General features: G+C 35.0%; 1 protein-coding gene across 5 annotated transcripts in view; it reads left to right on the top strand.

Annotated features, from left to right (window-relative positions):
• Positions 1 to 27025, top strand: part of PTPRQ (protein tyrosine phosphatase receptor type Q) — a 203362-nt gene that overhangs the window by 41365 nt on the left and 134972 nt on the right. For 3 of the 5 annotated variants that reach the window (XM_034644219.1, XM_034644221.1, XM_034644223.1), the window contains exons 15-19: positions 7959 to 8141; positions 8492 to 8593; positions 12341 to 12461; positions 25858 to 26018; positions 26728 to 26888. In XM_034644219.1, the coding sequence (XP_034500110.1) occupies positions 7959 to 8141; positions 8492 to 8593; positions 12341 to 12461; positions 25858 to 26018; positions 26728 to 26888 (728 nt within the window). The remainder of the gene's footprint in view (positions 1 to 7958; positions 8142 to 8491; positions 8594 to 12340; positions 12462 to 25857; positions 26019 to 26727; positions 26889 to 27025) is intronic. The other 2 variants (XM_034644220.1, XM_034644222.1) reach the window with 1 other exon arrangement.

A 27025-nucleotide genomic window follows, 5' to 3' on the forward strand; every position in this document is an offset into this window, starting at 1 on the left:
GTGTGTGTGTGTGTGTGTGTGTGTGAAAGAGAGACTGTGTGTTTATGTGTGTTTTAAGTATAGAATGTACAGTTTGCAAACAAGATTAATTCATGTTTTCTCATGCTTAGGGTTCAATAATCACGTAAAGAACTTTAAGTTCTCATACAAATTACCTTTTGATGATCTCTTTTTCTCTTTCAAGATCTAACTTTCTTTATGGTAAGCCTTTAACAAAATGCCTTGAATATGTCTGATGTGGGGTAATAACCACTAGTGGATTGTAACCTAGATGTTGACCACACTTTTGTGAAGGACTCTATAAATTTATGTATATTAATGAATAGCATTATGTTTCTACATATGCTTCTACATATCATTATAACTGTGTATGCCAAACAATAATCTTTTGGCATAGTCATGGTAACTTGTCACTTCCTATTTTAGGACCATCATGAACAAACTTTTCTTTTTTTTTTTAAAGATTTTATTTATTTATTTGACAGAGATAGAGACAGCCAGTGAGANAGGGAACACAAGCAGGGGGAGTGGGAGAGGAAGAAGCAGGCTCATAGCGGAGGAGCCTGATGTGGGGCCCGAACCCAGAATGCAGGGATCACGCCCTGAGCCGAAGGCAGACGCTTAACCGCTGTGCCACCCAGGCACCCCATGAACAAACTTTTCTTATTTTTATCTTTTAAATAGATTCAGCTTTTTCCAACTGATTCTAATAATTTACTTTGTATTCATGAGTTATCTATTTTACACAATACTATTCCAATTGGACACACAGTGTTAGTTCAGAAAACTCTAAGTCCGTCATTGCTCTCCAAAATCAGTGAGTCATCAAGTCTGTCTTCTTTATTTTCCCTGAATCCAGCCAGCACTGGTTATCCCCTAAGGATAAATGAATAAAAATGCAAAGGATATCACCCTGGGGTCAGGGATGCATATTTATACTCCAACTACTGGTGGTAGGCAGACAACTCCAGAGGGACAACTTAGCAAGTTCCAAGGAGAATTCTTCAAAATCAGAAGTCATACTGAGTTATGAAGTTCAAACATAGTATTACTAACTCCTTTTTTTTCTTGCAGTTAAGGAGCTAGTCAATTCAATCTTGTTTTGCTTAGCTGTGAATTTCTCTCTTGTTTTTAAATATATTTAATGTCAGAACATATTTATTCATGACCTGAACAGGTGTTTGTGGATTCATATGCATTGTAGATATAGCAGTAAGACAAAATTCCCACTTTCCTGGAACTTAACATTTTAGAAGTTCCACAGAAAATAAACCAGTAAACAAGTAATATATATAACTTTGGTAGTGGTAAATTCTAGTAAGAAAAAAAAAAAACAGGGAAAGAAAAGAGAACTGAGANACAGAAAATAAACCAGTAAACAAGTAATATATATAACTTTGGTAGTGGTAAATTCTAGTAAGAAAAAAAAAACAGGGAAAGAAAAGAGAGTTATTGACTAGTAAACACACTATTTGAGGTAGAGGACTGAGGGAAGCCCTCTCTGAAGAAATTATATTTGCCCAGAGATATTAATAATTTATAAGAGTAAATTAGATGAGGATATGGAAGAAAAGTACTCCAGAAGGAAGAATAGCAATAGCCAAATTCCTCAAGTGGGAATATACTTTATGTGGTTGAGGAAGAGCAGAGCATTTCTGTCATTCAAGTACTATAAGTTATGGGGAGAGAATTACCAGGTGAGGAGAGACAGGCTGGCAAAGGTAGACTGCAGATTCTTGGTCTTATTCTAAGAGGTTTGGAGTTTAATTGTAATGAGTAGCTCTTGAATAATTATGACAAGAACATGATAGGATTTGCAATTTTGGAAGATCATTGCTGACTATGTGGGATTTGGGAATGAAGAGGAAAACATGATTACTTACTAGGCATTTAGTTTGAATATCTGGGTGAATGGTGGTACATTTACTGACATAGGGAAGCCTGGAGAACAGGTCAGTTTGGAGGAAATTCAGTTCTGTTTTGAGCACATTTTAAGTATCTGAATACCTGTCATGAAGGCAATTGGATAGGTAAGTTTGAAACTCAGGGAGAGGATCCAGGGTTGAATATACAATTTAAAGTCAAGGGATGAGATAAAGTCACCTCAGGGGGTGTGTAGATAGAAATGAAAAGAAGCAGACTCCTATGTTCTCGGGCAATATGACCTACAGACTTGGAGAAGTCAGAGTGGATTTAGTCAAGGACTAAGCAGAAGTGGCAGTGGTGAGGTAAGAGAAAAATCAGAAAATTGTGTCTTGCAATGCAAGTGAATAAAGATTTTCAAGTAGAAGGAATTTATTTTTTATGTCAATTACTGCTGCCAGTGAAGTAAGATGAGATGAGGGTCTATAACTGATGAATGGTTTGGCATTATGGAGGTCACTGGTGACTTCATGACAGAAGGTTTCACAGAAAAATGGGGGAAAATGCCTAACTGAAGTGAGACTAAGAATTGACAGATTTAAAAAGTTGAGAGAATGAGTAAAGGTGAATTTTGACCAATNTCACTGGTGACTTCATGACAGAAGGTTTCACAGAAAAATGGGGGAAAATGCCTAACTGAAGTGAGACTAAGACAGAATTGACAGATTTAAAAAGTTGAGAGAATGAGTAAAGGTGAATTTTGACCAATTTTGATATGGCATGGAGGACAGAAAGGAACAATAGTTGAAAGGGCAAAGTGAGTCAAGTGTCTTTATTTTTCTTTTGCTGTGATATAATGTGTGTGTTTACATGTATACAATACAAAAATAAATCAACAAAAAGAGAAAAACCAATAACACAACAGAGAGGGAATAACTTTAATTAGAAAACTTCTGACTAGATAGAAAGAATGGAATCTAGCACAGAAATGTAGGGCTAGGCAAATTTTCATTGACTGTTGAATGGATAAAGAAGATGTGGTATATTTATACAACGGAATATTAACTCAGCCATCAAAAAGAATGAAATCTTGCCATTTGCAATGGCATTGATGGAGCTAGAGAGTATTATGCTAAGCAAAATAAGTTAGAGAAAGTTGAATACTATATGATGTCCCTTGTATGCAGAATTTAAGAAATGAAACAGATGAACATAGGGACAAAAAAGAGAAGAAAACCAGGAAACAGATTCCTAACTATAGAGAACAAACTGATGGTTACTGGAGAAGAGGTGGGTAGAGAGATGGGTGAAATAGGTGATGGGGATTAAGGAGGGCACGCCTGATGAGAACTAGGTGTTGTATGTAAGGAATGAATAGCTAAATTCTATATCTGCCTCTAATATTACACTGTATGTTAATGAAATGGAATTTAAATAAAAACTTGAAAGAAAAAAAAGAAGTGCAAGGTTATGCCTTGAAAGGGAGTAAGGAGAGAAAGCAGTTAAAGGAAAATCAGTAGAAGGAAGATAATGCAGTTCTCTTCTGAGTGTTTTTTTGTNTTTTTTTTTTTTTTTTTTTTTTTTTTTTTTTTTTTAGGATTTTATTTATTTATTTGACGGAGAGAGAGAGCATAAGCAGGGGGAGTGACAGGCAGAGGGAGAGGGAGAAGCAGACTTCCCGCTGAGCAGGGAGCCTGATGTGGGTCTAGATCCCAGGACCCTGGGATCATGACTTGAGCTGAAGGCAGATACTTAACTGACTGAGCCACCCAGGTGCCCCTCTTCTGAGTGTTTTTATTATCTCAATGAAGTGGGAAGCAAGTTTCTCAGCTTTGAATAAGAAGTGGGGAGGGATTTGGGCTGTTTGTGGACAGAGAGGATGGTGAAAACAAATGTAACAAAGCTGTAGATGGAACTGACTAAAGTAGAATATAGGCTGCTGGGAAGTGGAAATGATTCATTTGAAATTTGAGGTTTTAATTTAAATGAGGCTAGTTAGCATGGAGTTTTGTTTTCTTTTGATGTTTTCAGCTGTCCTATTGCAGATCTGGAATAGCAATGAGCTCAGTTTAACTCGAATTGGAATTTTGCTAGAAAGCAAGATGGAAGCGGAAGGAGTTGTTGGAGATTACCAGGGACGGGTTTTGGTGGTAGGCGATGGGCTCTGGCCTGAGTGAGTAGGGAGAGGAGGACATAGGGAGGGATGAACAGTGAAGTTATGAAGAGGGTCAAAGAATTGTTGGATTGTCAGTACAAAGGTCAGTAAGCTGGAAAGATAGGAGGTGTTCCCAAAGAAAGGAATACTGGCAGTGATTGGTAATGACAAGGTTTTGGGTATAGCCATAAAAGCTAGTGGTTAAAGTGAGGTGGAGGAAAACTTGGAATTATGGAGATCAAGGAATACAGAATCCAGGGAATTGGGCAGATCATTTGCATTGATGTTGACGTCTCTTAAGAGTGGAGAGAGGAAGTCAGTCATCCAGGTGATAAAATTTTTCCCTTTTCAAGTTTTTGTTTTAATTCCGGTTAGCTAACGTACAGTGTTACATTAGTTTCAGATGTACAATATGGTGATTCAGCACTTTCATGCATCATCCGGTGCTCATCACAGGTGCACTCCTTAATCACTATCACCTATTGCATCCATCTCCCCAACTTCCTCCCCTCTTGGGTGAGACAATTTTTAAGATGTTTGAAGAAGTGGCATAGTATCCAAGATGACTCTTAAGGAGGGGTAGTACTAGAGTTCTTCAGGGGTAGAAGGAAGGAGAAACCATCTGGATATGGCAAAGAGGAGCAATAAATGCAGCTACTGAACTCCCAGGCCCTATGGTTCTGGGGATTGTAGGAGACAAACAAATGACTACCTGTTACCCAAGAGTGCTAAAATGTAATGTTCTCAGCAGGTCCAAGTCATTCAGATATAGAAGGTTAAGAAAGCATTCAGAGGAGTTGAGGATGTTTCTCCATGTGATGGGTTGGCTTGGGAAGATACTAGAGAAGATTTTGAGTATATGCAAAGGGATTATATGTGTAGAATTATATTGCTACATCAAACTATGTGTTAAACTACAATTCTTCCCAAAGTTTTAGAAATATCAACATTCGTATGTCAGTTTTTCCTATTAGGTGTGCCTTATATTCCATAGCAGGTAACAACTGGGAGCAGGTGGTAATGCATCTACACTTTCAAGGCTTTTGAATTGTGTTTTTCTACTTCATTAAATTTATTAGTAGCGACTTTCATATCCGTTGTATTTAGAGTGCCAATAAAAAAAGGTTCAATTCTTTCTTTTGAAAGGAAAATTCGTGTAATAANAAATTTATTAGTAGCGACTTTCATATCCGTTGTATTTAGAGTGCCAATAAAAAAAGGTTCAATTCTTTCTTTCTTTTTTTTTTTTTTAAAGATTTTATTTATTCATTTGACAGAGACAGAGACAGCCAGTGAGAGAGGGAACACAAGCAGGGGGAGTAGGAGAGGAAGAAGCAGGCTCACAGCAGAGGAGCCTGACGTGGGGCTCGATCCCATAACGCCGGGATCACGCCCTGAGCCGAAGGCAGACGCCCAACCGTTGTGCCACCCAGGCGCCCCACAATTCTTTCTTTTGAAAGGAAAATTCGTGCAATAGGACTTTGTAGTGGCAATAATGTTTACATAGTTTAAATTGTTTAACCCCTCAAATTAGTTGTTATTATTGCTCCATGCAGGCAATTTTTAAACCATTGTCTTTGCGACTGTGGTCTTTCGTCTCCCGTAAATTTTTTTTTTTTTTTGCCTAAAATGCATTGTTTATCACATCATTCATTGAANACAATGATATGTTTAAATATGATTGTTTTAAAATATTTTCCTGCTTAGAACTTAATTGAGATTCCTTGACCTGAAGTCTGATATCTTTCAACAATTTTGAAAAGTCTTAGCCATTATTCTTTTTAATATTTCTTCTTCCTCATCCTGTCTGTTATCTTAGACTCCTTTGATATATATACTCCATGTCTCTTAACTGCNTTTTTTTTTTTTTTGCTGTTAAGATCTTTTCTTTCACAATGATATGTTTAAATATGATTGTTTTAAAATATTTTCCTGCTTAGAACTTAATTGAGATTCCTTGACCTGAAGTCTGATATCTTTCAACAATTTTGAAAAGTCTTAGCCATTATTCTTTTTAATATTTCTTCTTCCTCATCCTGTCTGTTATCTTAGACTCCTTTGATATATATACTCCATGTCTCTTAACTGCCATTTTATATTTTCCCTATTTTCTTTCTCTGAGCTACATTCTTGATAATTTTTTAATACTGTCATCCTTTTCACTAAATTTCTCTCTATCTCTATCAAAGGTGCTTTTTGATACATCAAAAGAATTTTAATTTCAGTTATTTTGTTTTTCTATTCTAGAAGGCCTGTCTGGTTCTCTTTCAAATCTGCTTGGCTATAAGTATCATTTATTATTATCTAAAGAATTTTTTGCTCATATTTTCAGTACTGTTTGAACTGTTGAAATACATTAAACATTTATTTTTATTCTTTGGTAGATTCAATAGCTGAAGTCTTTTGAAGTCTGACTGCTGTGTATTTGTGTGTGTGGGGCTGAGGGGGAGAGACAGAGAGAGACTGATTTTTATTTTCCTTTTTCTTTGCTATCTTTATTGGGGTCTGATTTGCTTGTGTGTTTAGCGATTTTATCAGTCAGCACATTTTCCTTGAAATTTATCCGTGGTATATTTATGTGGCCTGAGTTGAAGCTGAGTTCCTTCTGAGAGGATTTATGTTTGCTTTTGCTAGTTGCTTTTGAATAACATCAACTCTGTTACAGATTTGTTTTAATTTAAATTCTGAAGTAAAGGTTCTTCAGGTTCCATGGATTTGAGCTACGCAGGCTCTTAGGGATAAGTGTGCAGTTCCAAAACTGCATAATTTTTCTTTCTTTTTCACTTCTTCATCCATAATGGAGCGAGGGGAAAACAATTCTTCTCTGTCCTCTTTTGTCTGGTGGGTTTACTTCTCACTCCCTCTTCCCTGAGGGTGAACACACCACATTGAACAAGATCAGGAGTTACTACTCACACTGAATTCTGTGGCATTCTGCAGAAGCATTGAAGGTACCCCCTGAGTTGTCCAGTAAAATGGTTGAAATTGCGTGCTTTTGGTTTTCCAGTTTCTTATACAGGGATATTCCCTACTCTTCTCCTGGCCCAAGGCTTTCTCTTCCTTATCTGGCATTCCACACAGCTGTTAATGCAAAAACTCAACATCACCAGGATTGGCCAGTCTCCTCCAAGACAAAGCTGGCCTCAGTACCAGCTTCTGTTTCAGGATACCCATTTTTACTTTGTTTTTTAATTTTTTTTTTTTTGCTTTTGTTTTTAGCTACCACAGATTTCTAACTTTCTTGTCCACTCTTCAATTCTTGTAAAAGTTTGTTTTAATTTTATGAAGAGTTTTAATTAAGATAGTCATTCAACATAGGGTATCTATTTCAATATTTACCAGAATCAGAATCCTACAAGTAGTACTGGTAGTTGAATATATGTAGAGAACCATTTTATGACCATTGGATTCAATACAATGAGAACATTTGTAGATACATAAAACTAGTATTTTATTTAATGATGTCTCGTATCCTTGGGGGACTTGTTTGCTGCCAGGTCCTAATGTGCAACATTATATCTAGGAGAGGTTCCTTGCCTTGTCATACATCTTGTTTTATACCCAAACTAATTATTAATCTCATATATTATAATCATTAATGAAAGGCAAAATTGATTTTTAGGTGTTTTTCAAACTTCTTTCTTGCATCTGTGTGTTCTGCAGTGAGAGACAGTTTAATACCATCTCAAGTACTTTAATAAAAATATCATCCGATAAGCATTATTCTGTAGAGTCATAGAATGAATTTTCTTTTAAGATGCAATCTTTTATTACATAGTTGTTAAGTGTATAATTTTTGTGTCTTTTATTCCATTTAGGATGTTCTTATATACATATCCTATTGCACTTGGATGAAGACTTCAGCAAAATGGTTTTTTTTTCAGAATGTATTTTTAGGATGGAATTATTTTATGCATTTATGTTTCTGTTTTTTTCCCAGTGCCTGATAGTGCACCAGAAAACATTACTTACAAAAATATATCTTCTGGAGAGATTGAGCTATCATTCCTTCCCCCTAGTAGTCCTAATGGAATCATACAAAAATATACAATTTATCTCAGGAGAAGTAATGGAAATGAGGAAAGAACTGTAAATACAACCTCTTTGACCCAGAGCATTAAAGGTAAAAATAACGTATAATGTTGGGCATTTGCATTAATATTGACATGGGGCACAAAATATTAGCTTGCTTTTATATTATAAATGATAAATATGATTAGTTTTATACAGGGTAGGACAATTCTGTCTTTTTAGTTAAATAAAATAGGAGTTCATTACAGTCACATGAAAGAATAAGTCAGTCCTTTGTCACATTATCCTATATCATTTTGTCTTTGTAATACGACTTACTATTTGAAAGCACTTCATTTTCATTTAGTTTTTACTATTGAAATATTAATTCATTTCATAGTTTGCCTCTTGCATATTACTAAAGGATATTTTGTAAGTCTTATCTATTTGATTTCTTTTTAGGATTGAAGAAGTATACCCAATACAAGATTGAGGTGTCTGCTAGTACACAGAGGGGTGAAGGAGTGCGGAGCGAACCCATAAGTGTATTGACTGAAGAAGATGGTAAATATATTAGTGGATATAGATATATTTTGTATCCATCACATTTCAAAAAAACATGTATTTAAAATGAAGATTCAATGTAAAAATTCTACTAAACTTGGGTATCAGTTGTGTGCCATGCCAGCATTATACAGAGATTTCATTGTAATGGAGTAAAAGAAGATAGCAAAGTCAGATTTATGTTCAATAAAATCAGGTATAAAATGTTCTTTTTTTGATTCTAAAGTCATCCTTGCTTTGTAAGAAATCAGCAATATTTTTTTTTCATGGGAATTTTTAAGGCTAAAATTTTGGTTTGAAGGGTTTAAACATCAGCTAATGTACATTATGACTGTGTTTTTCAACTTTAATGTTCATAAGAATAGACATTTACATCAGTTTTGTAGTAGATTATGTTATGTCAACCTGCATCCTTTTTTACTGTATTAGGATTAGCTTGCTAATGAGTTCAGGCCAGTTTCCAGGTTTCTCTACATAATTTACCAAGATGCTATTCCTGAATGTTAATAGCCTTCATATTGAATATTTAAACATGTCTTTTCCTAACCTGAATAAAATCAACTTTACTACTGAGACCACTTTACCCTGGTACCTCACCAAGTTCTAGGCATATATCATGCTAAGAAAATTACTTTTGAGGAATATATTTGAGATATAGATTTGCATTTTATGTTTTATACATTGTATGTATTTGAGACTGTTATTTTTATTATAATTTCTGCAAAGAGAAGTCCTATTGTCATGAGGGATGTATCATAAGTGTATGTAGGGTATCTTCCGCCTGCCTCTCTTTCAAGTTTTTCCATCCTCAAGTTTGATTGCATTCTGTGGATGTTCAGATTCTAATCATTCACCAGGACAAAATGTGCATTATATACTTCTAGAAGAAAGCTTTTCTCTGCATTGTTCTCATTTTATCCAAAATGACAGTCTTCGGAGCCTTGTCCATTTCAGGTCCTTCCCTGTTTTGCCTCCATCAAATTACTTCATCAAAGCATCCTGGTGGGCTGCTCTGGTTTGTCCCTGGTTCTAAGTACTCTCATAGGTTGGTCTTCCTTAGTCATTGCATCTACTGACTATGCTTATTTCTCCAACAACACTCAACTGTCCAAATTTTCGTTTTTTTATAGTTCAATTATTTGTGCTGAAAGAAAGTAAAAATAACCTAATAATAAATCCTTCCAAATGGGACGATTGTTAAAACCGGGGGGGGGTGATATTAGCTCTTTTTTCCATGTTAGATAATGCCCAGGAAAGATGTACTAAATCATTTATGCAATGCCCTTCTGAACATAGTAACCACTTTTTTTTTCTAATTTAATGAAATAGTCCTGATGGTAAAAATTTGAAGCAACCTAGACCAGTAGTAAACATATATGCTGAGCAGACAAAGGTTTGTTTGTTTTTTGTGGGTTTTTTTGTGGGTTTTTTGGTTTTTTTTGTGTGTGGTTTTTTTTTTTACCACTTAAGTCAATAGTTTCAAACTATACTGTGTATCTATCTGAATTGCCTGGACTGTTAAACTTACTATGGTATAAGTCACCATGGTGAACTTACCATCTAAGTCCTTGGCCAAGTCATTGATATAATTGCTAATTGACAGGGTGAAGAACAAGACCCTTTTATTGAAAAATTTCAGCAAATCAAGAATGGATAAAGGACTGAGAAGATTTGCTTTCTTGGGTATTAGGTGCTCTTCACCCTCAAGAAATCTGTGGTTTAGTGGAAGCGATCTAAATTTGATTTGTGTATAGATGAATAATCTTTGTAAGTTTAATCACTGGTTTAAGTATTCCCCCAAATTATTCCTAAGGACAAAAGAGGAATTTTAGCTACTCCAAGGCATCAGAGGAAGTGTAGCTGAGGAAGTTACACTTAAGCTGTGACCTGAAGGAAGGTGAGTGAAGAGGGAGGGTGAGAGATAGGAAAGACCACACCAGCCAAAAGGAGGAAGAGTCTTATGCATACACTTCTCATCTATTCTCATATGCTCTGTCATGATGAATTGGATAGATTGCAAAAGATATTATTACATTTATGTATTCTAATTTCCCTCTTTCTTTCTTTAAAGTAAATTTAATTTTTTTTAATTTATTTTATGACTGGAAGTTTGTACCTCTTAATCCCCTTCACCAATTTCATTTTTTAAATTGTTCTTTAGAATACAAATGCCAAAATGATTAAAAGTTAGTCTGCTATAGTACATATTTTGTTTTAGAGATGTTAATTGTATTTAGTTAGCAATAAAAAGTCTTAATTCAAAAGGAAAATACCCATACTGAAATTAAAAATAAAACACTCAGAATTATCTGTTTTTTGACATAAAAGCCTTAAAGCATATTATAGAATAGAAATGCTTAGTTACAACATATTATGTTCTAAATCCTCTTTTTCACAATAATAAAAGTTAGGTTTGCAAAGATGTCAGTAAAAATATCATAGGCTTTTGTTTTGACAGATGAAAGAGTTCTCAGAAGTAATTCATATCTTGGGAAACAGACATTTCCAAGTGATATATGGATTCTTGTGATAATCAATATTTGATAGCATTTTTACTGTAGTGCCTGTGAGAATACCAAATGAAAATACAAATACAGCTGTCACCATTATTCCTTAGAATTCATCTCATAAACCTTTTCTCTGCTCAATAATTTTTTTGTTGTTGGAAAGTTGTTACTACCAAAATAATGAAAACACACATATGCATATATAAGCATATGTAAACACACAACTCTAGCTGAGATTATTCAGAAAATCAAAAAGAAATTAAAATAATTCAGGTAGCATTTTCTCCAAATTATTGGAAGAAGTGATGTGCACATATGCTAATTTATAAATTAACATTGTTCAAAGATCTGGACAAATTCTTTAAACTTCTATTAGCTATCAACGAGTTCACTTTCCATATATAACAATGATAAAAAGTTTTAGTAATTTATACCATTCTATATGCAAAATGTTGTATATTAATCTTCTAAGACATTACTGTGGCGTTACACAGTAGCTGAGAAATGCCATTTTAAATGTCTTATTTAAATGTAAATATAAACTTGTCTAAGTTTGCTACTAACTTTTTTAGTGCTTATACAGTGCAGAATGGCTAAGGTATTTGAGTCCTTATGCTGTCATAGCAGAATTAGAAGTAGACGCTAACTTGTCCCTATTCTTGTTAATGTGCTACATTGGTTTTCCTTGTCACCATTCAATTTTGAAGACTCAGTGAACAGATTTTGATACTATTTTACAGTTTAATGACAACTGAAATTGAGGAATGTAGTTTTTATTTGTGAAGTCAGTCATTTTAACTGCTCTCCTGGTGCTATGCTTATCACTTTACCACTTCTTGAATGTGTGGTTTTTTTCCACTTCTTTTTATTGTTTGAGGAGCACTTTTACTACATAGTATATTTATTCACCCCAGTAGTTTTATTTTTACTAGAGGATGATAATTTACCAAGATGTACTTGAACAGTAGGTGAATCACTGTGACATAACCCTTGTTCTTTTTTCTCATGAAATATTTTTTTCCATTGAATCACAGAAACAGATGTTCTAACACCACCATGCAAAATCTCTTTTTATCATCTCATTTTGAAAGTAAACAATTAGCCTCCCATGCTCATGGAGAAAGGCACTGTACCTGATTCATTTACCAGAAAGTTTATAAAGAAAACTTTGTGTGTTTCCATTTTAGCCTTCTCTTACATATGTGTAATAAAATGTATTATCCTTACCCTAACTTTTCAGCTCCTGATTCTCCCCCCCAAGACTTCTCTGTAAAACAGTTGTCTGGTGTCACGGTGAAGTTGTCATGGCAACCACCCCTGGAGCCAAATGGAATTATCCTCTATTACACAGTTTATGTCTGGTAAGAAATTTTTTTCTTTTTTGGAAATAGTTCTGAGAACAAGTATTAATCTGTAACATAATAGGAATGTAGTTTTTTTATTTCAGAATGTGATGCTACATTAAGAACCCGATTGTTAGTAGGCTAGTTAATATGCTTTTTTAAAGAAATAAGTCTTTCCCATACTATGTAGAGGTCCAAGCATAGTAAAATAACATACTTTTTGTACCTAAAAAAGTATATATCATGCATAATTATACTAAAATTCTGCTCTTAAAAACCATTGACTAATCAATGTATGTGAATACAAGCATGTAATTTTAAACTCAGAGTTTTACACAAATATTCTGTATGTCACTGTCTTAAGTTTCTTTGAAAAGAATAATTTTAACTTAAATTTAACTGAAAGATATTTCTTCATAAATCTGTTATTTAAGGTCAATTTTCCAGTGAAATTTAAGCAGTGTGTCTGTTTTTTTTTTTCTGATCGCCTTTACCTTGATTACCTATTTATGGGTCAGTTATGTAAAATATTAAATCCTATAGCTCATCTCACATCAGTTAACATGGCTCTGCTGCTTCATGAAAACTCAATAGATAAAAATCCTCAATTTGATCTCACGTAAGTCCTCTTAAAAAGGTTCACCAGTTGTATGTTTCCTAGTGGATTTTAAATATTTCAACTCAGAAAATACAATTTACACAATACTTTATAGAACATATGCATTTCTTACCTTTATATTCCTGACTTGAAGGTCCAACACTGAGAGGCTATGATGTTTTAAAGAAGTCTACTCTTCTCTTTCCTAAATTAAGACTTTTCTTTCCCTATCTCTCTTTAAACCCTTTGCATACCACTCTTTAGGACTACACTTCCTGCTTTTTTCATTGCCTGATTCCTAGTCATTTTGCCTAGTCATGGAAAAATTGAGAGCGACAAGAGAAATATCAATAGGAAGAGAAGCCTTGAGAAGGTAACCATTCTCCTCTGTGGCCCAGTTCATTCATTTATCCATTTTTCATTACTTCATTCAAGAAAATTAATAAAGTGCCTATATACCAGTGAGTGAGAAACACATTTGACTCCTGCCTTCAAGGAGATTACATTCTAAAAAGATAACTGGACTATGTATCCCATAAACAAACAAATGAAGGAAAGTCAGGGGAAAAAGGGCTACTTTTGATTGGATGCTTGAGGAAATCCTTTTTGAAAAAATGGTTTTGAATTGAAGTCTGGATAACAAGAAGAAGCTTTTTATCCTATGAAGATCTGCAAGTGGAATTTTCTAAGAAAGAACATCAGCTGTATAGGCTTTGTGAAGAAACATATTTTTTCATTTTGAAGACCAGAGATGTCAGTGTTGCTGGGGGTTAGAGAGACAGAGTAATACTGAGGGGTAGGAGGCAGACTAAGGTCAGGAGCCAAGCCACAAAAAGTATTTGATTTTTCCTTTTAACTGTAATGAGAGTCACTGGAGAATTTTAAGCACTTTGGATACTTAATGGAGAAAGAATTGTAGATGGCAAAACTGTTAACAGGGATATTAGCTAGGAGACTATTTTAGTGGTCTGGGCAGTAGTTGTTACTGGCAATGGAGGAGAGAAGTGGGTAGCTTTTTTCTACATTTAGGAAGGAGAGTTGACAGGACTTCGAGATACATTGGAGGGGGGGAAGAGATGAATCAATGATGATTTTTAGATTTTTGAATCAAGAATGATGACTTTGAGATTTTTGACACCATTGTATTGAGTCAGCAAAAATGGAAGTGAAAGAGGTTAATAAAAGTGAGAATCACTTTTAGATTTTACAACTGGGGTTTCTGGCCCACACTGTAGGGACAGTCTCATCCCTCTATACAGTGATCATGCTGTGTAAATTCAGCGTCCCAGTGGTGCATTCTCTCTCTTTTTTGAGGTGTGTCACTTTTCTGTCTCACTTCATAAGATGGATTCTAGGTGCAAGGGAAGCCCACTGAAAGTGGGGCCAGGGAATCTCAAGTCTGTGATATCATAGCCCATCTTACCTGGCTTTTTGGGAATCGTGCTACTGCCCACCTGTAGTCATAGCTTCTAGTTTTAAGGTTCTGATTTTGTTTTATCCTTGATCCAACCTCAGGCTTATTCTAATGCCCTAGCTCTCTTAGCATATCTGTCTTACCCCTCATCAGGTAGCTAGATGCTCTCACCAATCTGCAGTGGGCAGGATTGCGAAGGTGACTTCCACATCCTTCCCTAGCTTTTAAATCTTGCTGAACATGGTAGCATACTGAAGACAGAGATTCTCTAAGAGGCTCGTCATTTTTCTCTCCATCCTGAGAAGGAGCAAGCCTTTCTTACTGTCATTCAGAGTTATTCATAGAGACATTGAGTCAGAGAAGCTGCTTCTAGGATCAACTGGAGAGTTTAAGATTGCAGAATTAGGGCGGTGAATACATGGGGCATCATCCAAGAGAGTCATCTCCCTCGTTTGTACTGGAGGGAGCCAAGGACCTCCTTTTAAGACTGTTGAAGTATATCGCCAGCTGTAGGCTGACTCTAAAAGAAATACTTGAACACACCCTGGATCACAGTAAATTCATCAAAACCAGCAAATAGCCAAAAAAGCAAAGCCTCAACTAGCAAACAATCTTAAGACTCTTGTAGGGAAAGATATCCTTGAGCCAGGGCTCCTGTAAAACCTGTCAAGAACAGGCTACTGACATGTATTTTACTGTTGACTGCCTGCACCTAGAATGTTACTGAAAATTTTATATGTATATTTTACTGAGCAGGCAGTAACTCAGCCTCACCATTCAGAAAGTTCCACTTCAATAAATAAGACACTCTGAAGTCGGAGTAGCCATGAGAATCATGGTAACTCCACTGGTTTCATAATCCAGGGGCAAGATTCAATTGCAGCTGCCCCACACCCTTTTTGAGTAAGGTGTTCTTGTGAAAAATGAACTTGGAGTCCAGTTGTGGGAATGTGGCCACTTTGCCCTTCAATGACCTTCCAAGCGCCTGAGTGTGTGTTTGTTATTGGGTAACCAAGCCTGGTAAAGCTGTTGGAAGGAATATGTGAATCTTTCTTTTTATGTGTTAAAGANGTTCTTGTGAAAAATGAACTTGGAGTCCAGTTGTGGGAATGTGGCCACTTTGCCCTTCAATGACCTTCCAAGTGCCTGAGTGTGTGTGTAAGTTATTGGGTAACCAAGCCTGGTAAAGCTGTTGGAAGGAATATGTGAATCTTTCTTTTTTTGTGTTAAAGATTTTTTTTAAAAAGATGCATAAATGTATTTAAACTTTAAAGCTATTTCACAACTTACTGAGATTAGAGAAATAAACTCTTAATATATTAATTCTAACAGCTTAGACCTCCCAGGAATTAGATTTCAAAGGATATAGAAAGAACTCCTTATAAAAGGTTTTAATATTACATTTTTTTTGTTAAACTGGGACTTGGAGCACTTTTGGAGACATGGGGTTGAATTCTGGCACTGCCATTCAATTAACTGTGTGGTTCTCTTAAAATACAGGATAAATGGTGGTATTGTTATTAGCAGTGTTCCTGTTTCAGGGGTTCACATTTCTTTCATATTTCTCTGTTTTCGTAATTTTGGTTGTTCCAGTAATTACCAAATTCTTTTAAAAACAACATCTTTGGATGTTTGTTATTTTCAGTATGTCTATCAAAATGCAGACTGCTGATTTTATTCATTATAATGGGCGACTTCACTCTTTGTCGTGAATATTTTTCTACAAAATGATGGTTAATGTGCAAACATTTTATAACCACTACTGTGTGAGTCACATTTGATTTTTAGATGCTGTGCGTAGAAATCTGCTTTAACTAATTGCATTTTAAAATGATGTTTCCTTTTAAAGTTTGTTTTGTGACATGACTTTTATCATTTATCAAGCTGGTAAAGTAGCATATTTTTGCTCTGTTATATTGATAAATTATGCTTATATGTGTCTAAATGATAAATAATCTGCATTGCGAGGGCAACCACCATTAAATAAATGAAGTCCTCTTAGAGCAGTAATTCTTTTAATACACTTTGGATTGAGGTGTGGTATTGTAGTAAGCTGATACAAATCTCATTTATTTACTTTATATGGATCTTCCTTGACTTACAGTAGGGTTACCCTGATAAGCCCATCATAAGTGGAAAGCATCATTAAGTCAAAAATGCACTTAATACACCTCACTTACAGAATATCACAGCTTAGTCCAGCCTACCTTAAATGTGTTTAGAATACCTACATTAGCTTACAGTTGGGCAAAATCATCGAACACAGACCTACTTTACAATAAAGTGTTGACTATGTCATGTAATTTATTGAATACTTTGCTGAAACAGAGTGGTCATATGGGTACAGTATGGTTGTAAGTGTATTGGTTGTTGAGCCTCTTGGTCATGTGGCTGACTGGGAGCTGTGGCTCGCTGCCACTCCCAGCATCGTGAGAGAAGATCGTACTACATATGGCTAGCATGGGAAAAGGTCAAAATTTAAAATTCCAAGTATGCTTTCTACTGAATATGTAATGCTCCTCACACCATCGTGAAATGGAAAAATCCTAAGTGGAACCATTGTAAGTTGGGAACCATCTGTAGTTGAATTCAACTTGNCCAGCATCGTGAGAGAAGATCGTACTACATATGGCTAGCATGGGAAAAGGTCAAAATTTAAAATTCCAAGTACGCTTTCTACTGAATATGTAATGCTGCTCACACCATCGTGAAATGGAAAAATCCTAAGTGGAACCATGGTAAGTTGGGAACCATCTGTAGTTGAATTCAGATTTGTTTAGCAATTTTGCTTCTATATTTTTAGTAAAATTTAACAGTAGTTTTCTTTTTTTGTTAATAAAACTTCTAGGTGAATGCCATATAAGGTATAGCTAAAAGACTGACAGGAGTGAAAATAATGTTGAAAATTCTAGCTTATGTACAAATCCTGGCTTTTAAATGTTTCTCATTTTCTTAGCAGTAATTTTGAGAAGTAATCCTGAGTCAGTCTGACAAATATTTATTAAACTCTGCGGGGAGATAAAAAATATATATAGAATTTAAAAATGATTGTAGACTAATTGGAGATAATATTTGTGTGTAATATAATTCTTTTTTTTTTAAGATTTTATTTATTTATTTGACAGAGAGAGAGACAGCCAGCGAGAGAGGGAGCACAAGCAGGGGGAGTGGGAGAGGAAGAAGCAGGCTCCCAGCGGAGGAGCCTGATGTGGGGCTCTGTCCCAGAACACTGGGATCACACCCTGAGCTGAAGGCAAACGCTTAACGACTGAGCCACCCAGGCGCCCCATATAATTCTAAAAATACTTCCTAAATAGTATATTAGAAAGTCAGTTTTTTAAAAAATGTCATTGGTCGAATAATTTCCCCCATAACATAAAAGTTTACCTTTGGACATGGCCTTCTGTATGCTAAAAGTATGTTTAGTTCTGTTGCTTCCAGTTTTCTAAAATATTTTCACCCTTTTAAAGCTATCTGTTTGAGCATACAATATAGATAAATAATCAGAAAGGGAAGGTTGTAAAGACAGATTGATAAATCAGAATATCTCATTGGAAACGGTACAGTAGGCTCCTCTTAACTGCAGTTTTGCTTTCTGCAATATCACTTACCCACAGTCAGCCACAGCCCAGAAGTAGATGATCTCCTGACAAATCATCATCAGGTCAGTAATAGCCTAATGCTATCCCAATGCCCGTATCATTCACCTCGCTTCATTTTATCACATAGTCATTTTATCATCTTACATCATCACAAGAAGGGTGAGTATAGTACAATGAGGTATTTTAAGAGAGAGAGGCCACATTCACATAATTTTATTATAGTATATTGTCATAATTATTCTATTTTTTATTAGTTGATCTCTTACTGTGCTTAACTTATAAATGAAACTTCATTATAGGTATGTATATATTCAAGGAAACATAATATACATAGGGTTCAGAATTATCTGTGGCTTCAGGCAGAAATCCACTGGGAGTCTTGGAATGTATCCTCTATGGATTAGGGAGGACAATTGTATATGAAGGCTTGGAGGCATTTGAACGATCACCGCCAGGAAGTTGATAAGTAGCATTGTAGAAATGGAATATTGGGGTTAAGTTGGGCTGGTGAGAGATATGAACACAGATAGAGGAAGTAGTTCAATACAAGGATGCCCTTGAATTGTTTAACTTGAGGTTTCTAGTGGGATATTAAAAGCTCTATCTCAGTTCTATCTTGCTAGTTGTTTTTCTGAATGACCTGCATGAAGGTGGGTGCCATTCACAAACAGGCTACTTGTGGACCACCTGTGCTTTGCTGGACCTGTGAACTGTGAATAAATTTTGAATAGAATTCTGTCAGCATTTGACAATGAATAGATCTCTAATACAACTTCAGGTTCCTTTGTTTCTTGCAGAAATCAGGAAGTTTGCCCTATTCCTGGTGATAAAAATCAGCTGGAGTTGAATAGAGCCTGTCTTTAGATGAAGCATTTGCTTGGCAATTTACCACAGTTCCCACCACACCCTGTTTCAAATCCAGTCTTCTTAATCNAGCTGGAGTTGAATAGAGCCTGTCTTTAGATGAAGCATTTGCTTGGCAATTTACCACAGTTCCCACCACACCGTTTCAAATCCAGTCTTCTTAATTATTTATTTTGCTTGGGTGGATCTTGAGTTTTTACACCCTTAATTTAGGGGTCTTTAAATCACATTTGTGATAAGTACACAGCTGGGAGATTGTGATTTCCTTGCATTACAGACTTGGGGAACAAAACATCTTGGAGAGCTAGGCAAAAGGGCCCAAGAGGGTTAGCGTAGTAATTAGTATTTTGAGACAAATATGTGTCGGTTTCTTACCTATATTTCCTTATTTATTTTTCATAAAAATATCATAAAGAGAATATTATTCCCACNCATTTATTTTGCTTGGGTGGATCTTGAGTTTTTACACCCTTAATTTAGGGGTCTTTAAATCACATTTGTGATAAGTACACAGCTGGGAGATTGTGATTTCCTTGCATTACAGACTTGGGGAACAAAACATCTTGGAGAGCTAGGCAAAAGGGCCCAAGAGGGTTAGCGTAGTAATTAGTATTTTGAGACAAATATGTGTCGGTTTCTTACCTATATTTCCTTATTTATTTTTCATAAAAATATCATGAAGAGAATATTATTCGCATNATAAAGAGAATATTATTCCCACTTTCTAGGTGAGGAAACTGAGTTCTTAAGGAGTTACTTAAGCTTACAGAGCCAGAAGATGACAGTCAGAATTCATACCTAGATCTGTCTTAATCCTAAATCATGCATTTCTCAAATCACTAGGAATAAGTGTTGTAACTGGCATTTTTTCTAAATACTCAACAGTGTGTTTACAGGATTAGGGAAGTCTTAGTTTGATAAAAGTATTTGTAATAAACACTTATGGGGTTATAATAAATTAAGCTTATTGCATCAACTCCTATGGGCCATTTCTACCAAAAAAAATCATTGGTTTATTATTGGTCTGCATTAATTGATGGACTATATTCATTGTGAGAGAGTAAGTATACTGTTTCATGTGTAGACCATTTGGATTACTGGTCTCTGTCTATCTTATATAGACAGAGTAGAGCTTGTTCAGGGAGGAGTGATGCAGATGGTGGAAATACTCAGGATCAAGGCATGTGAGAAGCTGCTGAGAGAATGGGAAGAGGTTTCAGTTAAGACTTTAATTTCAAGTGAGTAGACCCAACTTAAATTGGCTTAAGCAAAGATGGGAATCTATTGACACATGGCTGAAAATCCGGGATATACTAATTGGATGTAGGAGCTCAAATAATTTCATTAGAAGCTTGTGTGGATAACAGCAAGACATCCCTCTATCTTGAGTATAATGGTACAGAAGGAACGCAGGAGATGATGAAACTAGAGAGGTGGGCAGCCCAGACACATGGATTTTTGAGGCTTCAATAAGGGTATACATTTATCTTTATCTGTCCATCTATCGGAAGAATATGAATCTCAGTATTGTATGGGATTTTAAATTTTTATTTTAACCATGTACGCAAAGATCACACTGCTAGAGAAAATACTCTAAGGACTTTCCACTCCTCTTGTAATAAAATTCAGACTTCTTATTCTGGCCTGAGGAATTGTATCCACTCTCAGGGAATGAAATCTTTCTCCTTCAGCTCAAGCACAATCCCTCCTCCTGTTTTTGGTCCTTAATTCCTTGTGTCTGCTCCAAGATCATGGCTTCCAAATGGATCCCCAGCTTCAACCTCATTCTCTTTATGGCTTTTTCCTTTAATCTTATAAATGTGTCTTTTTCTGCTAAAGGCAACAAACAAGACAAAAGCAAACCAAATCAACCAGCCAACCAAATGATGACAATAAGAATAATAGCAACAACAAATAAATACCCTGCTTTCACTCAGACTTTCTCTGAAACTCTAGAAGAGTTTTAGAATCATAGACTATGCAGCTATTTATGTCTTGCTCATTTGGGGTTGTTTAATACATGATTGCTTGTCTATTAGTACTACTCAGCTATGCAGAGTAATTGTTCTAGAGTAAGGTGCAACATAGAAGAGAAGTTTCCTTATACTGGGAAAATTAGTGAAAATCACTGGTTCATACAGGAAGAGAATATTTGACAGTTAAGTAAGTAGATGTTGAAATTATTATTGGAAGTTTATTTAAAGAGTGAAATGATGAATCTAGAATATTTAGATAACAGCAGATTATAGCTTTGAAAATAAATACATAGGAACGGACAAGGATGGATGTGTCATTAGGTTAGATTACCCACATGGAACAAGATACCAAATGATGAAGATTAGAATTAAGACCATGACCTTTCAAAGGGTCTCAAACCTTGCGTAGAAAACCATTCATGTTCATGCTTAGGGAAATAGAATTTGTTTCAGTCTTCCTGGGTGGTTTTGGTACTCAAGATTCCTTCACTGGCAGTTGTTGCTTGACATGATCTTGATGTGATAAGAGATGAGCAAAGAAAGTGCTAAGCCAGACCAAGGAAACTGCTCTTATACTCTCGAATTTCCTCTATGCCCTTGATGTAAAAATGTGGTCTTTAAAAAAAAAATCATAACTTAATGAGGAAAAACTTCATTTTAAAGACTCCATTAATCTCATCCCAAGATATTTTCTTGGTGTTACCAATGAGTGTAGAGAGAAAAACTGCATCCTATGTTCAGAATAGTTTCAAGGTCATTCAAATTTTTTTGATGTCTCAAATTCAAGAAAGCTTTTACAATATTCTAATAAGTTTCTAGAATTAAATCAGTGAAACTAAGGCACTGAGGATTCCCCTCAAGTTTTTTCTCAGTTTGAAAATTTACACTGATTAGGAGGTTTGCCTGATGTTGAAAGTTTTCTATTTTAGAGATTAAGTATTATTGGCATTTATATTCCTTCTATTTCTACACAGTTTATGTTTTTGGATGTGTGAGACTTAGACCTGTTTTGTCAGGGAGGCCTCTATTCCTTCTTTCCCCACCATACTCAACACCCTATTCTACTCACAAATTTTACAAACTAACTTTCTAGTTAACATTTTCTTGCATCTTTGGGAGCTATGTTTTATTCTCTTTTTCTACATGTTACCAATAGTCAAATTTTACAGATTTAATTTTTTTTTTTTTACTGATTTAATTTTTTTGCTCATCTCTTTTTCTTTGCTGTTAGCCACTGGTGGGATAGGATGGGGGGATGTGTTGTCCTTGTCCTTAAAGGGATCCCATTGTTATTAATGAATTGTTTTATAATTATTTACTTTTTGTCTATTTTGAGGACAGAGGCTGAATCTTACTCATATTTATTTCTAACATAGTTCTCGAATAAAAGTAAATGTTCAATAAATTTTGTCAAATCTTGATCACATACATATCATCTCTAAATTCAAAAGGGGCTGGGGAGGCATCTATCCTTCTTTGTTTAGAGCACTAATTGGAAGAACAATGACTTTCTAACTCTAATATATATTGTTTTCCATTTAAAACATTACAATAAAATATAGAAAAGGAAATGTGTACGTTATGCAAAAAAGAAAAAAGGATCACAAATGACCAATATACATATGAAAAGATTTTTTACCTCACAAATGGTTAGGGATGTACAGATTAAGTAGATTTCTTTTGGTCGAGCTTGCAGTAATTAAGAAGATTAATATCCAGATTAGTAGTAAGAGTTTGCCAAAAGGTGTGCTCTCACGTATTGTTGTTGTGGCTCTAAATTATAATCATTTATAATTTGGAACAGAAACAGTTTTGGAACAGTAATCACTAGAATTTGTAAAAAATCAAACAATTTGATCCAATGATTACACTACTGGGAATGTAACCTACAGAAATCCAAGTATCCTTATGAAAAGATATTTGTGTAAGAATGATTACTGCATCATAGTAACTAAAAAAGAGAGAGAGAGAGAAAACAATCTAAGTGTTAATTTTACAGAAGAATGGCTGCATAACTACAATACATCCGAATTAGGGAGCTACAAAAAAATAATCGTATCAATCATTGTTATTATCACATAGATCATAATAAGCCAAAAACAATCAAGATATGGGAGAACATATACTTTTATAAATGGAAATAAAACACTCTAATGGAACACCTAACATTTCTATTATAATATTTTCAAACTAATAAGAACAAAACAGAGATCTTGAAACTAAACCAGTTAAAACTAAAAGATTACGGCCGTGTCAAACCTGGGTTTGACGGGACGGGGTGACCCATCTGAACTGCAGGATTGCTGTCTTCAGAGAGCAGAGAGCTCAGGCATCAGCCCAGTCTTTCCTCCAATCTGGCAACTGCGTAAGAGCAAGGAGGGGGGACTCAGATCCTCAGATCCTCAGAGACAACAGCACGTCTCTCTCATTTTTACTTCCAAGTTCTCAGTTATAGAGCAAACTTTTATCTATCTGTGTTCTGAATTTGGATCAGAAATTGAAATTTCAGTTGAAGTTTACTTATGCTCAGATATATATATATATTTTTTTTTCTTACTTAGTCAATAAAATATCAACAACAATCCTAAACTCCAAAAGAAAAACAAGCACGCCTGAAACAGCAAGAGATACCAGTATCTGAAAAATTTTGTTGGTACCGTTTTGTCTCAGGCTAAGCCAGTATAGAGGTAGAAACTATGTCCGTATATGCTGAGGTGGGTTATTGGTTTCATTATTGAGACAATTTACAAAGACTGTCTTCTTCTTACTGAAATATCTGGATATGTGAGACACAATTTACTTTTGACCTGCCTTTTTAGGTAATTGGCTTCATTCCACATTATTTATGGAACATAATCAGGGTTTTTCTGATTGTGGACATACTCATCTGCAGTATTTTGTTGTGAAGGTCAGCATTGAAAAATGTGCTTGAAAAGGAATTTTAAAAATAGATAAAATGCAATTAGATTACTTTAGCTAATTTCATAGCTTTGGAAATCTGAATTGGATTAACCATACTGCAGTGTTCTAATGACCTGTGACCAATGACAGGAGTATGGAATTGGGTAAAGTTTCTATGACAAAGCATCTTTCTCCGAGACTAACAGGCACAGCATTAAGTTCTAAAAGCCCCCTCCTGGGTCTCAGTGAAGTCCCTACTGCTTCTGAGAGACTGTCTGATGAAACTGTTTCAAATTGCTGAATAGCCTTGCTAATCTTGCCTGTCTCCAATCACATACTCTGAATCCATATTCTTCTCACTATGGTAAGTTTTCCAACTACTTTTCAGATAACCATACTTAATATTTGGAGTGAATTGACACTTTTGTAATAGTAAAACCATGCCTAAAATGTCTGTCTTTGTGGATACACTTAATTATTTCAATGGCAAAGAGAAAGCATTTTATATTCAGAGGAAATAATCCATTTACTTCTTGGGTCCCTTGTGATACTATAGAGGAAAAATGAGATTACATGAAAGATAGATAGTTTTTCTGTGATGTTGATCATATTCCCTTACTTACATTCTTTCATAATTTATTGCTCTTAAAAATCTAAACTTCTTTTTTTTAAAGATTTATTTATTTGTTTGAGAGAGAGGTGAGGGGAGGGCCGAAGGGAGAGAGAGAGAATCTTCAAGCAGATTCCCCACTGAGCGTAGATCCTGACACGGGCTGGATCCCAAGACCCTGAGATGATGATCTGAGTTGAAATCAAGGCTCATAGCAGAGGAGCCTGATGTGGGGCTCGATCCCACAAATCCGGGATCACGCCCTGAGCCGAAGGCAGACGCTTAACCGCTGTGCCACCCAGGCGCCCCTCTTTCATAATTTATTGCTCTTAAAAATCTAAACTTCTTTTTTTTAAAGATTTATTTATTTATTTGAGAGAGAGGTGAGGGGAGGGCCAAAGGGAGAGAGAGAGAATCTTCAAGCAGATTCCCCACTGAACGTAGATCCTGACACGGGCTGGATCCCAAGACCCTGAGATGATGATCTGAGTTGAAATCAAAAGTCAGATGCTTAACTGACTGAGCCACCCAAACACCCCTAAATTTCTTTTTAAATGCAGTTGTCAGCACCCCTATATACATGTTCATTCTTGAATTTAGATTTTAATTGATATACTTCATTCAAAACTATAGAAACTCTACGAGCATGACTGAAGTAAAATAATTGTAGCATTATATTACTTAGCAACATTTTGTTCTTTAGACTTTCTTTTCCCTCTTGCGATTTCAGTACTTACTTGGAGAGTTTTTAATCTACATTTATTTGTGTTTCCTTTTCTAGAGTGACATTTTAAATAGTTCTAAGATTTTAATTGGATAAAAGACATGAGCTCTACCTTTTTCTTTTTTGTATGTTATATATACATTATTTTCAGTTTGTTTCCAGTTAATACATAATTTATTATAAATTAATAATTAAAGGATAATATAATTAATAAATGAAAGATAACCCACAGGTTGGCTATTTTAGATACTACTATTCAAATACTTACTGTTTGCTTGAATTGGTCTAAGGTAAATATTACTTTTGTACAATATATGAAAAGTGAATTTGACAAAGAGTATAAATAAGAGATTGCCAACACTTAAAAAGAAGAAATATTTGAACAACTAAAACATGGGTATGAAAAAAAGTGGTGTAATTATTTGGACTACACAGTATTCCTAGAGCTATATTAAAATCAGTCCAAGCAAATTCTAATATGAGCATCTTACTAACATTTGATTGAATTACTGAATATACTTGAAAACAAAAGAAATTTATTTATTGAATTATTCTGAATTTCACTCTTTTCAGCATTTCAGAATAAGTGGCATCTTTATCCTGTTATTCTGGATTGATATATTTCTGTGCATTAATATTGCTTATTCTTTAATGTGCTTGTGCTCAAAATGTATATGTAATGTTTAATAGTCAATTATACAGATAATTTCTTTCTTTTCTCCCAGGGATAGATCATCATTAAAGGTTATTAATGTAACTGAAGCATCATTAGAGTTCTCCGATTTGGACTATGATGTTGAATATAGTGCTTATGTAACAGCTAGCACCAGGTTTGGTGATGGGAAAATGAGAAGCACTATCATTAACTTTCGAACACCCGAGGGAGGTAAGTTCTTTTGGATGTAGGCCAAGTAAAAGAATATCCTACTCAGAAAAAAATAAGAATTAAATATCAAAATGTGTTATTAAGCCTAATATCTGTCATCGTTTTGGAGGCAAAATTGCTTTTTGGTCATTTCCTAGCTGTGTGATGTTGGGAAAGTTAATGTCTCTGTGCCTCCTTTTCCTATCTGAATTAATGGAAACAATATATACCTATTTTACAGGGTCCTTCTGAGGATTAAGTGAGTTTATATTTATAAATGCATTCAGTACAGAACTTGACAGTTAGTAAGCATTTTATGTATTTGTTAAATGAAACAAAATAAAATGCATGAAGTCAGCTTTCTTTGTTCTCTATTATTCCATTTCAAGATTCTAAATTAAATTAGAATTTCATATTATGTGTTTTATAATGGAGACTCGTTATAATGTGGTTTTCAGATACAGGGCAGTAGGCCTGTTTTATAGCTGGGATAGTGTTTTGCCAGGAAGAAATCCAACAGTCCTCTGCTTGGAAGTTGCTGTGATACAGTGTGAGAGGGATGGCCCAATGAGCCTACAGATTTCATTTCTGACTTCTAATTAGGTGTTATTCCTAATTTAAGGTTGTCTTTTTTTTTTTTGAAACACGATGGTCATCACTTATCAAAGACAGGTAAAATTTAGAATATTTCAGACATTATTTGGAGCCACAAATACAGTTTTCTGTTCAGTTGTTTGTGTTTCAGCACCAAGTGATCCTCCCAAAGATGTTCGTTATACAAATCTCAGTTCTTCATCAGTAATGCTCTTTTGGATGCCTCCTTCGAAACCTAATGGGATTATACAATATTATTCTGTTTATTACAGAAACACTTCAGGTACTTTTGTGCAGGTGAGACCTGAGTTTTCTCCTAGTTCTTTCTTTATAGCCTTCAGTTTTATTGATGATGATATAGACTTGGCATTGTAGAAACATCATTTATCTTACACTGATAATTATGCATAGACATTTTATAAAACTCCCATTGA

This window comes from Ailuropoda melanoleuca, chromosome 15, assembly GCF_002007445.2.
Source record: "Ailuropoda melanoleuca isolate Jingjing chromosome 15, ASM200744v2, whole genome shotgun sequence".
Taxonomy (NCBI): domain Eukaryota; kingdom Metazoa; phylum Chordata; class Mammalia; order Carnivora; family Ursidae; genus Ailuropoda; species Ailuropoda melanoleuca.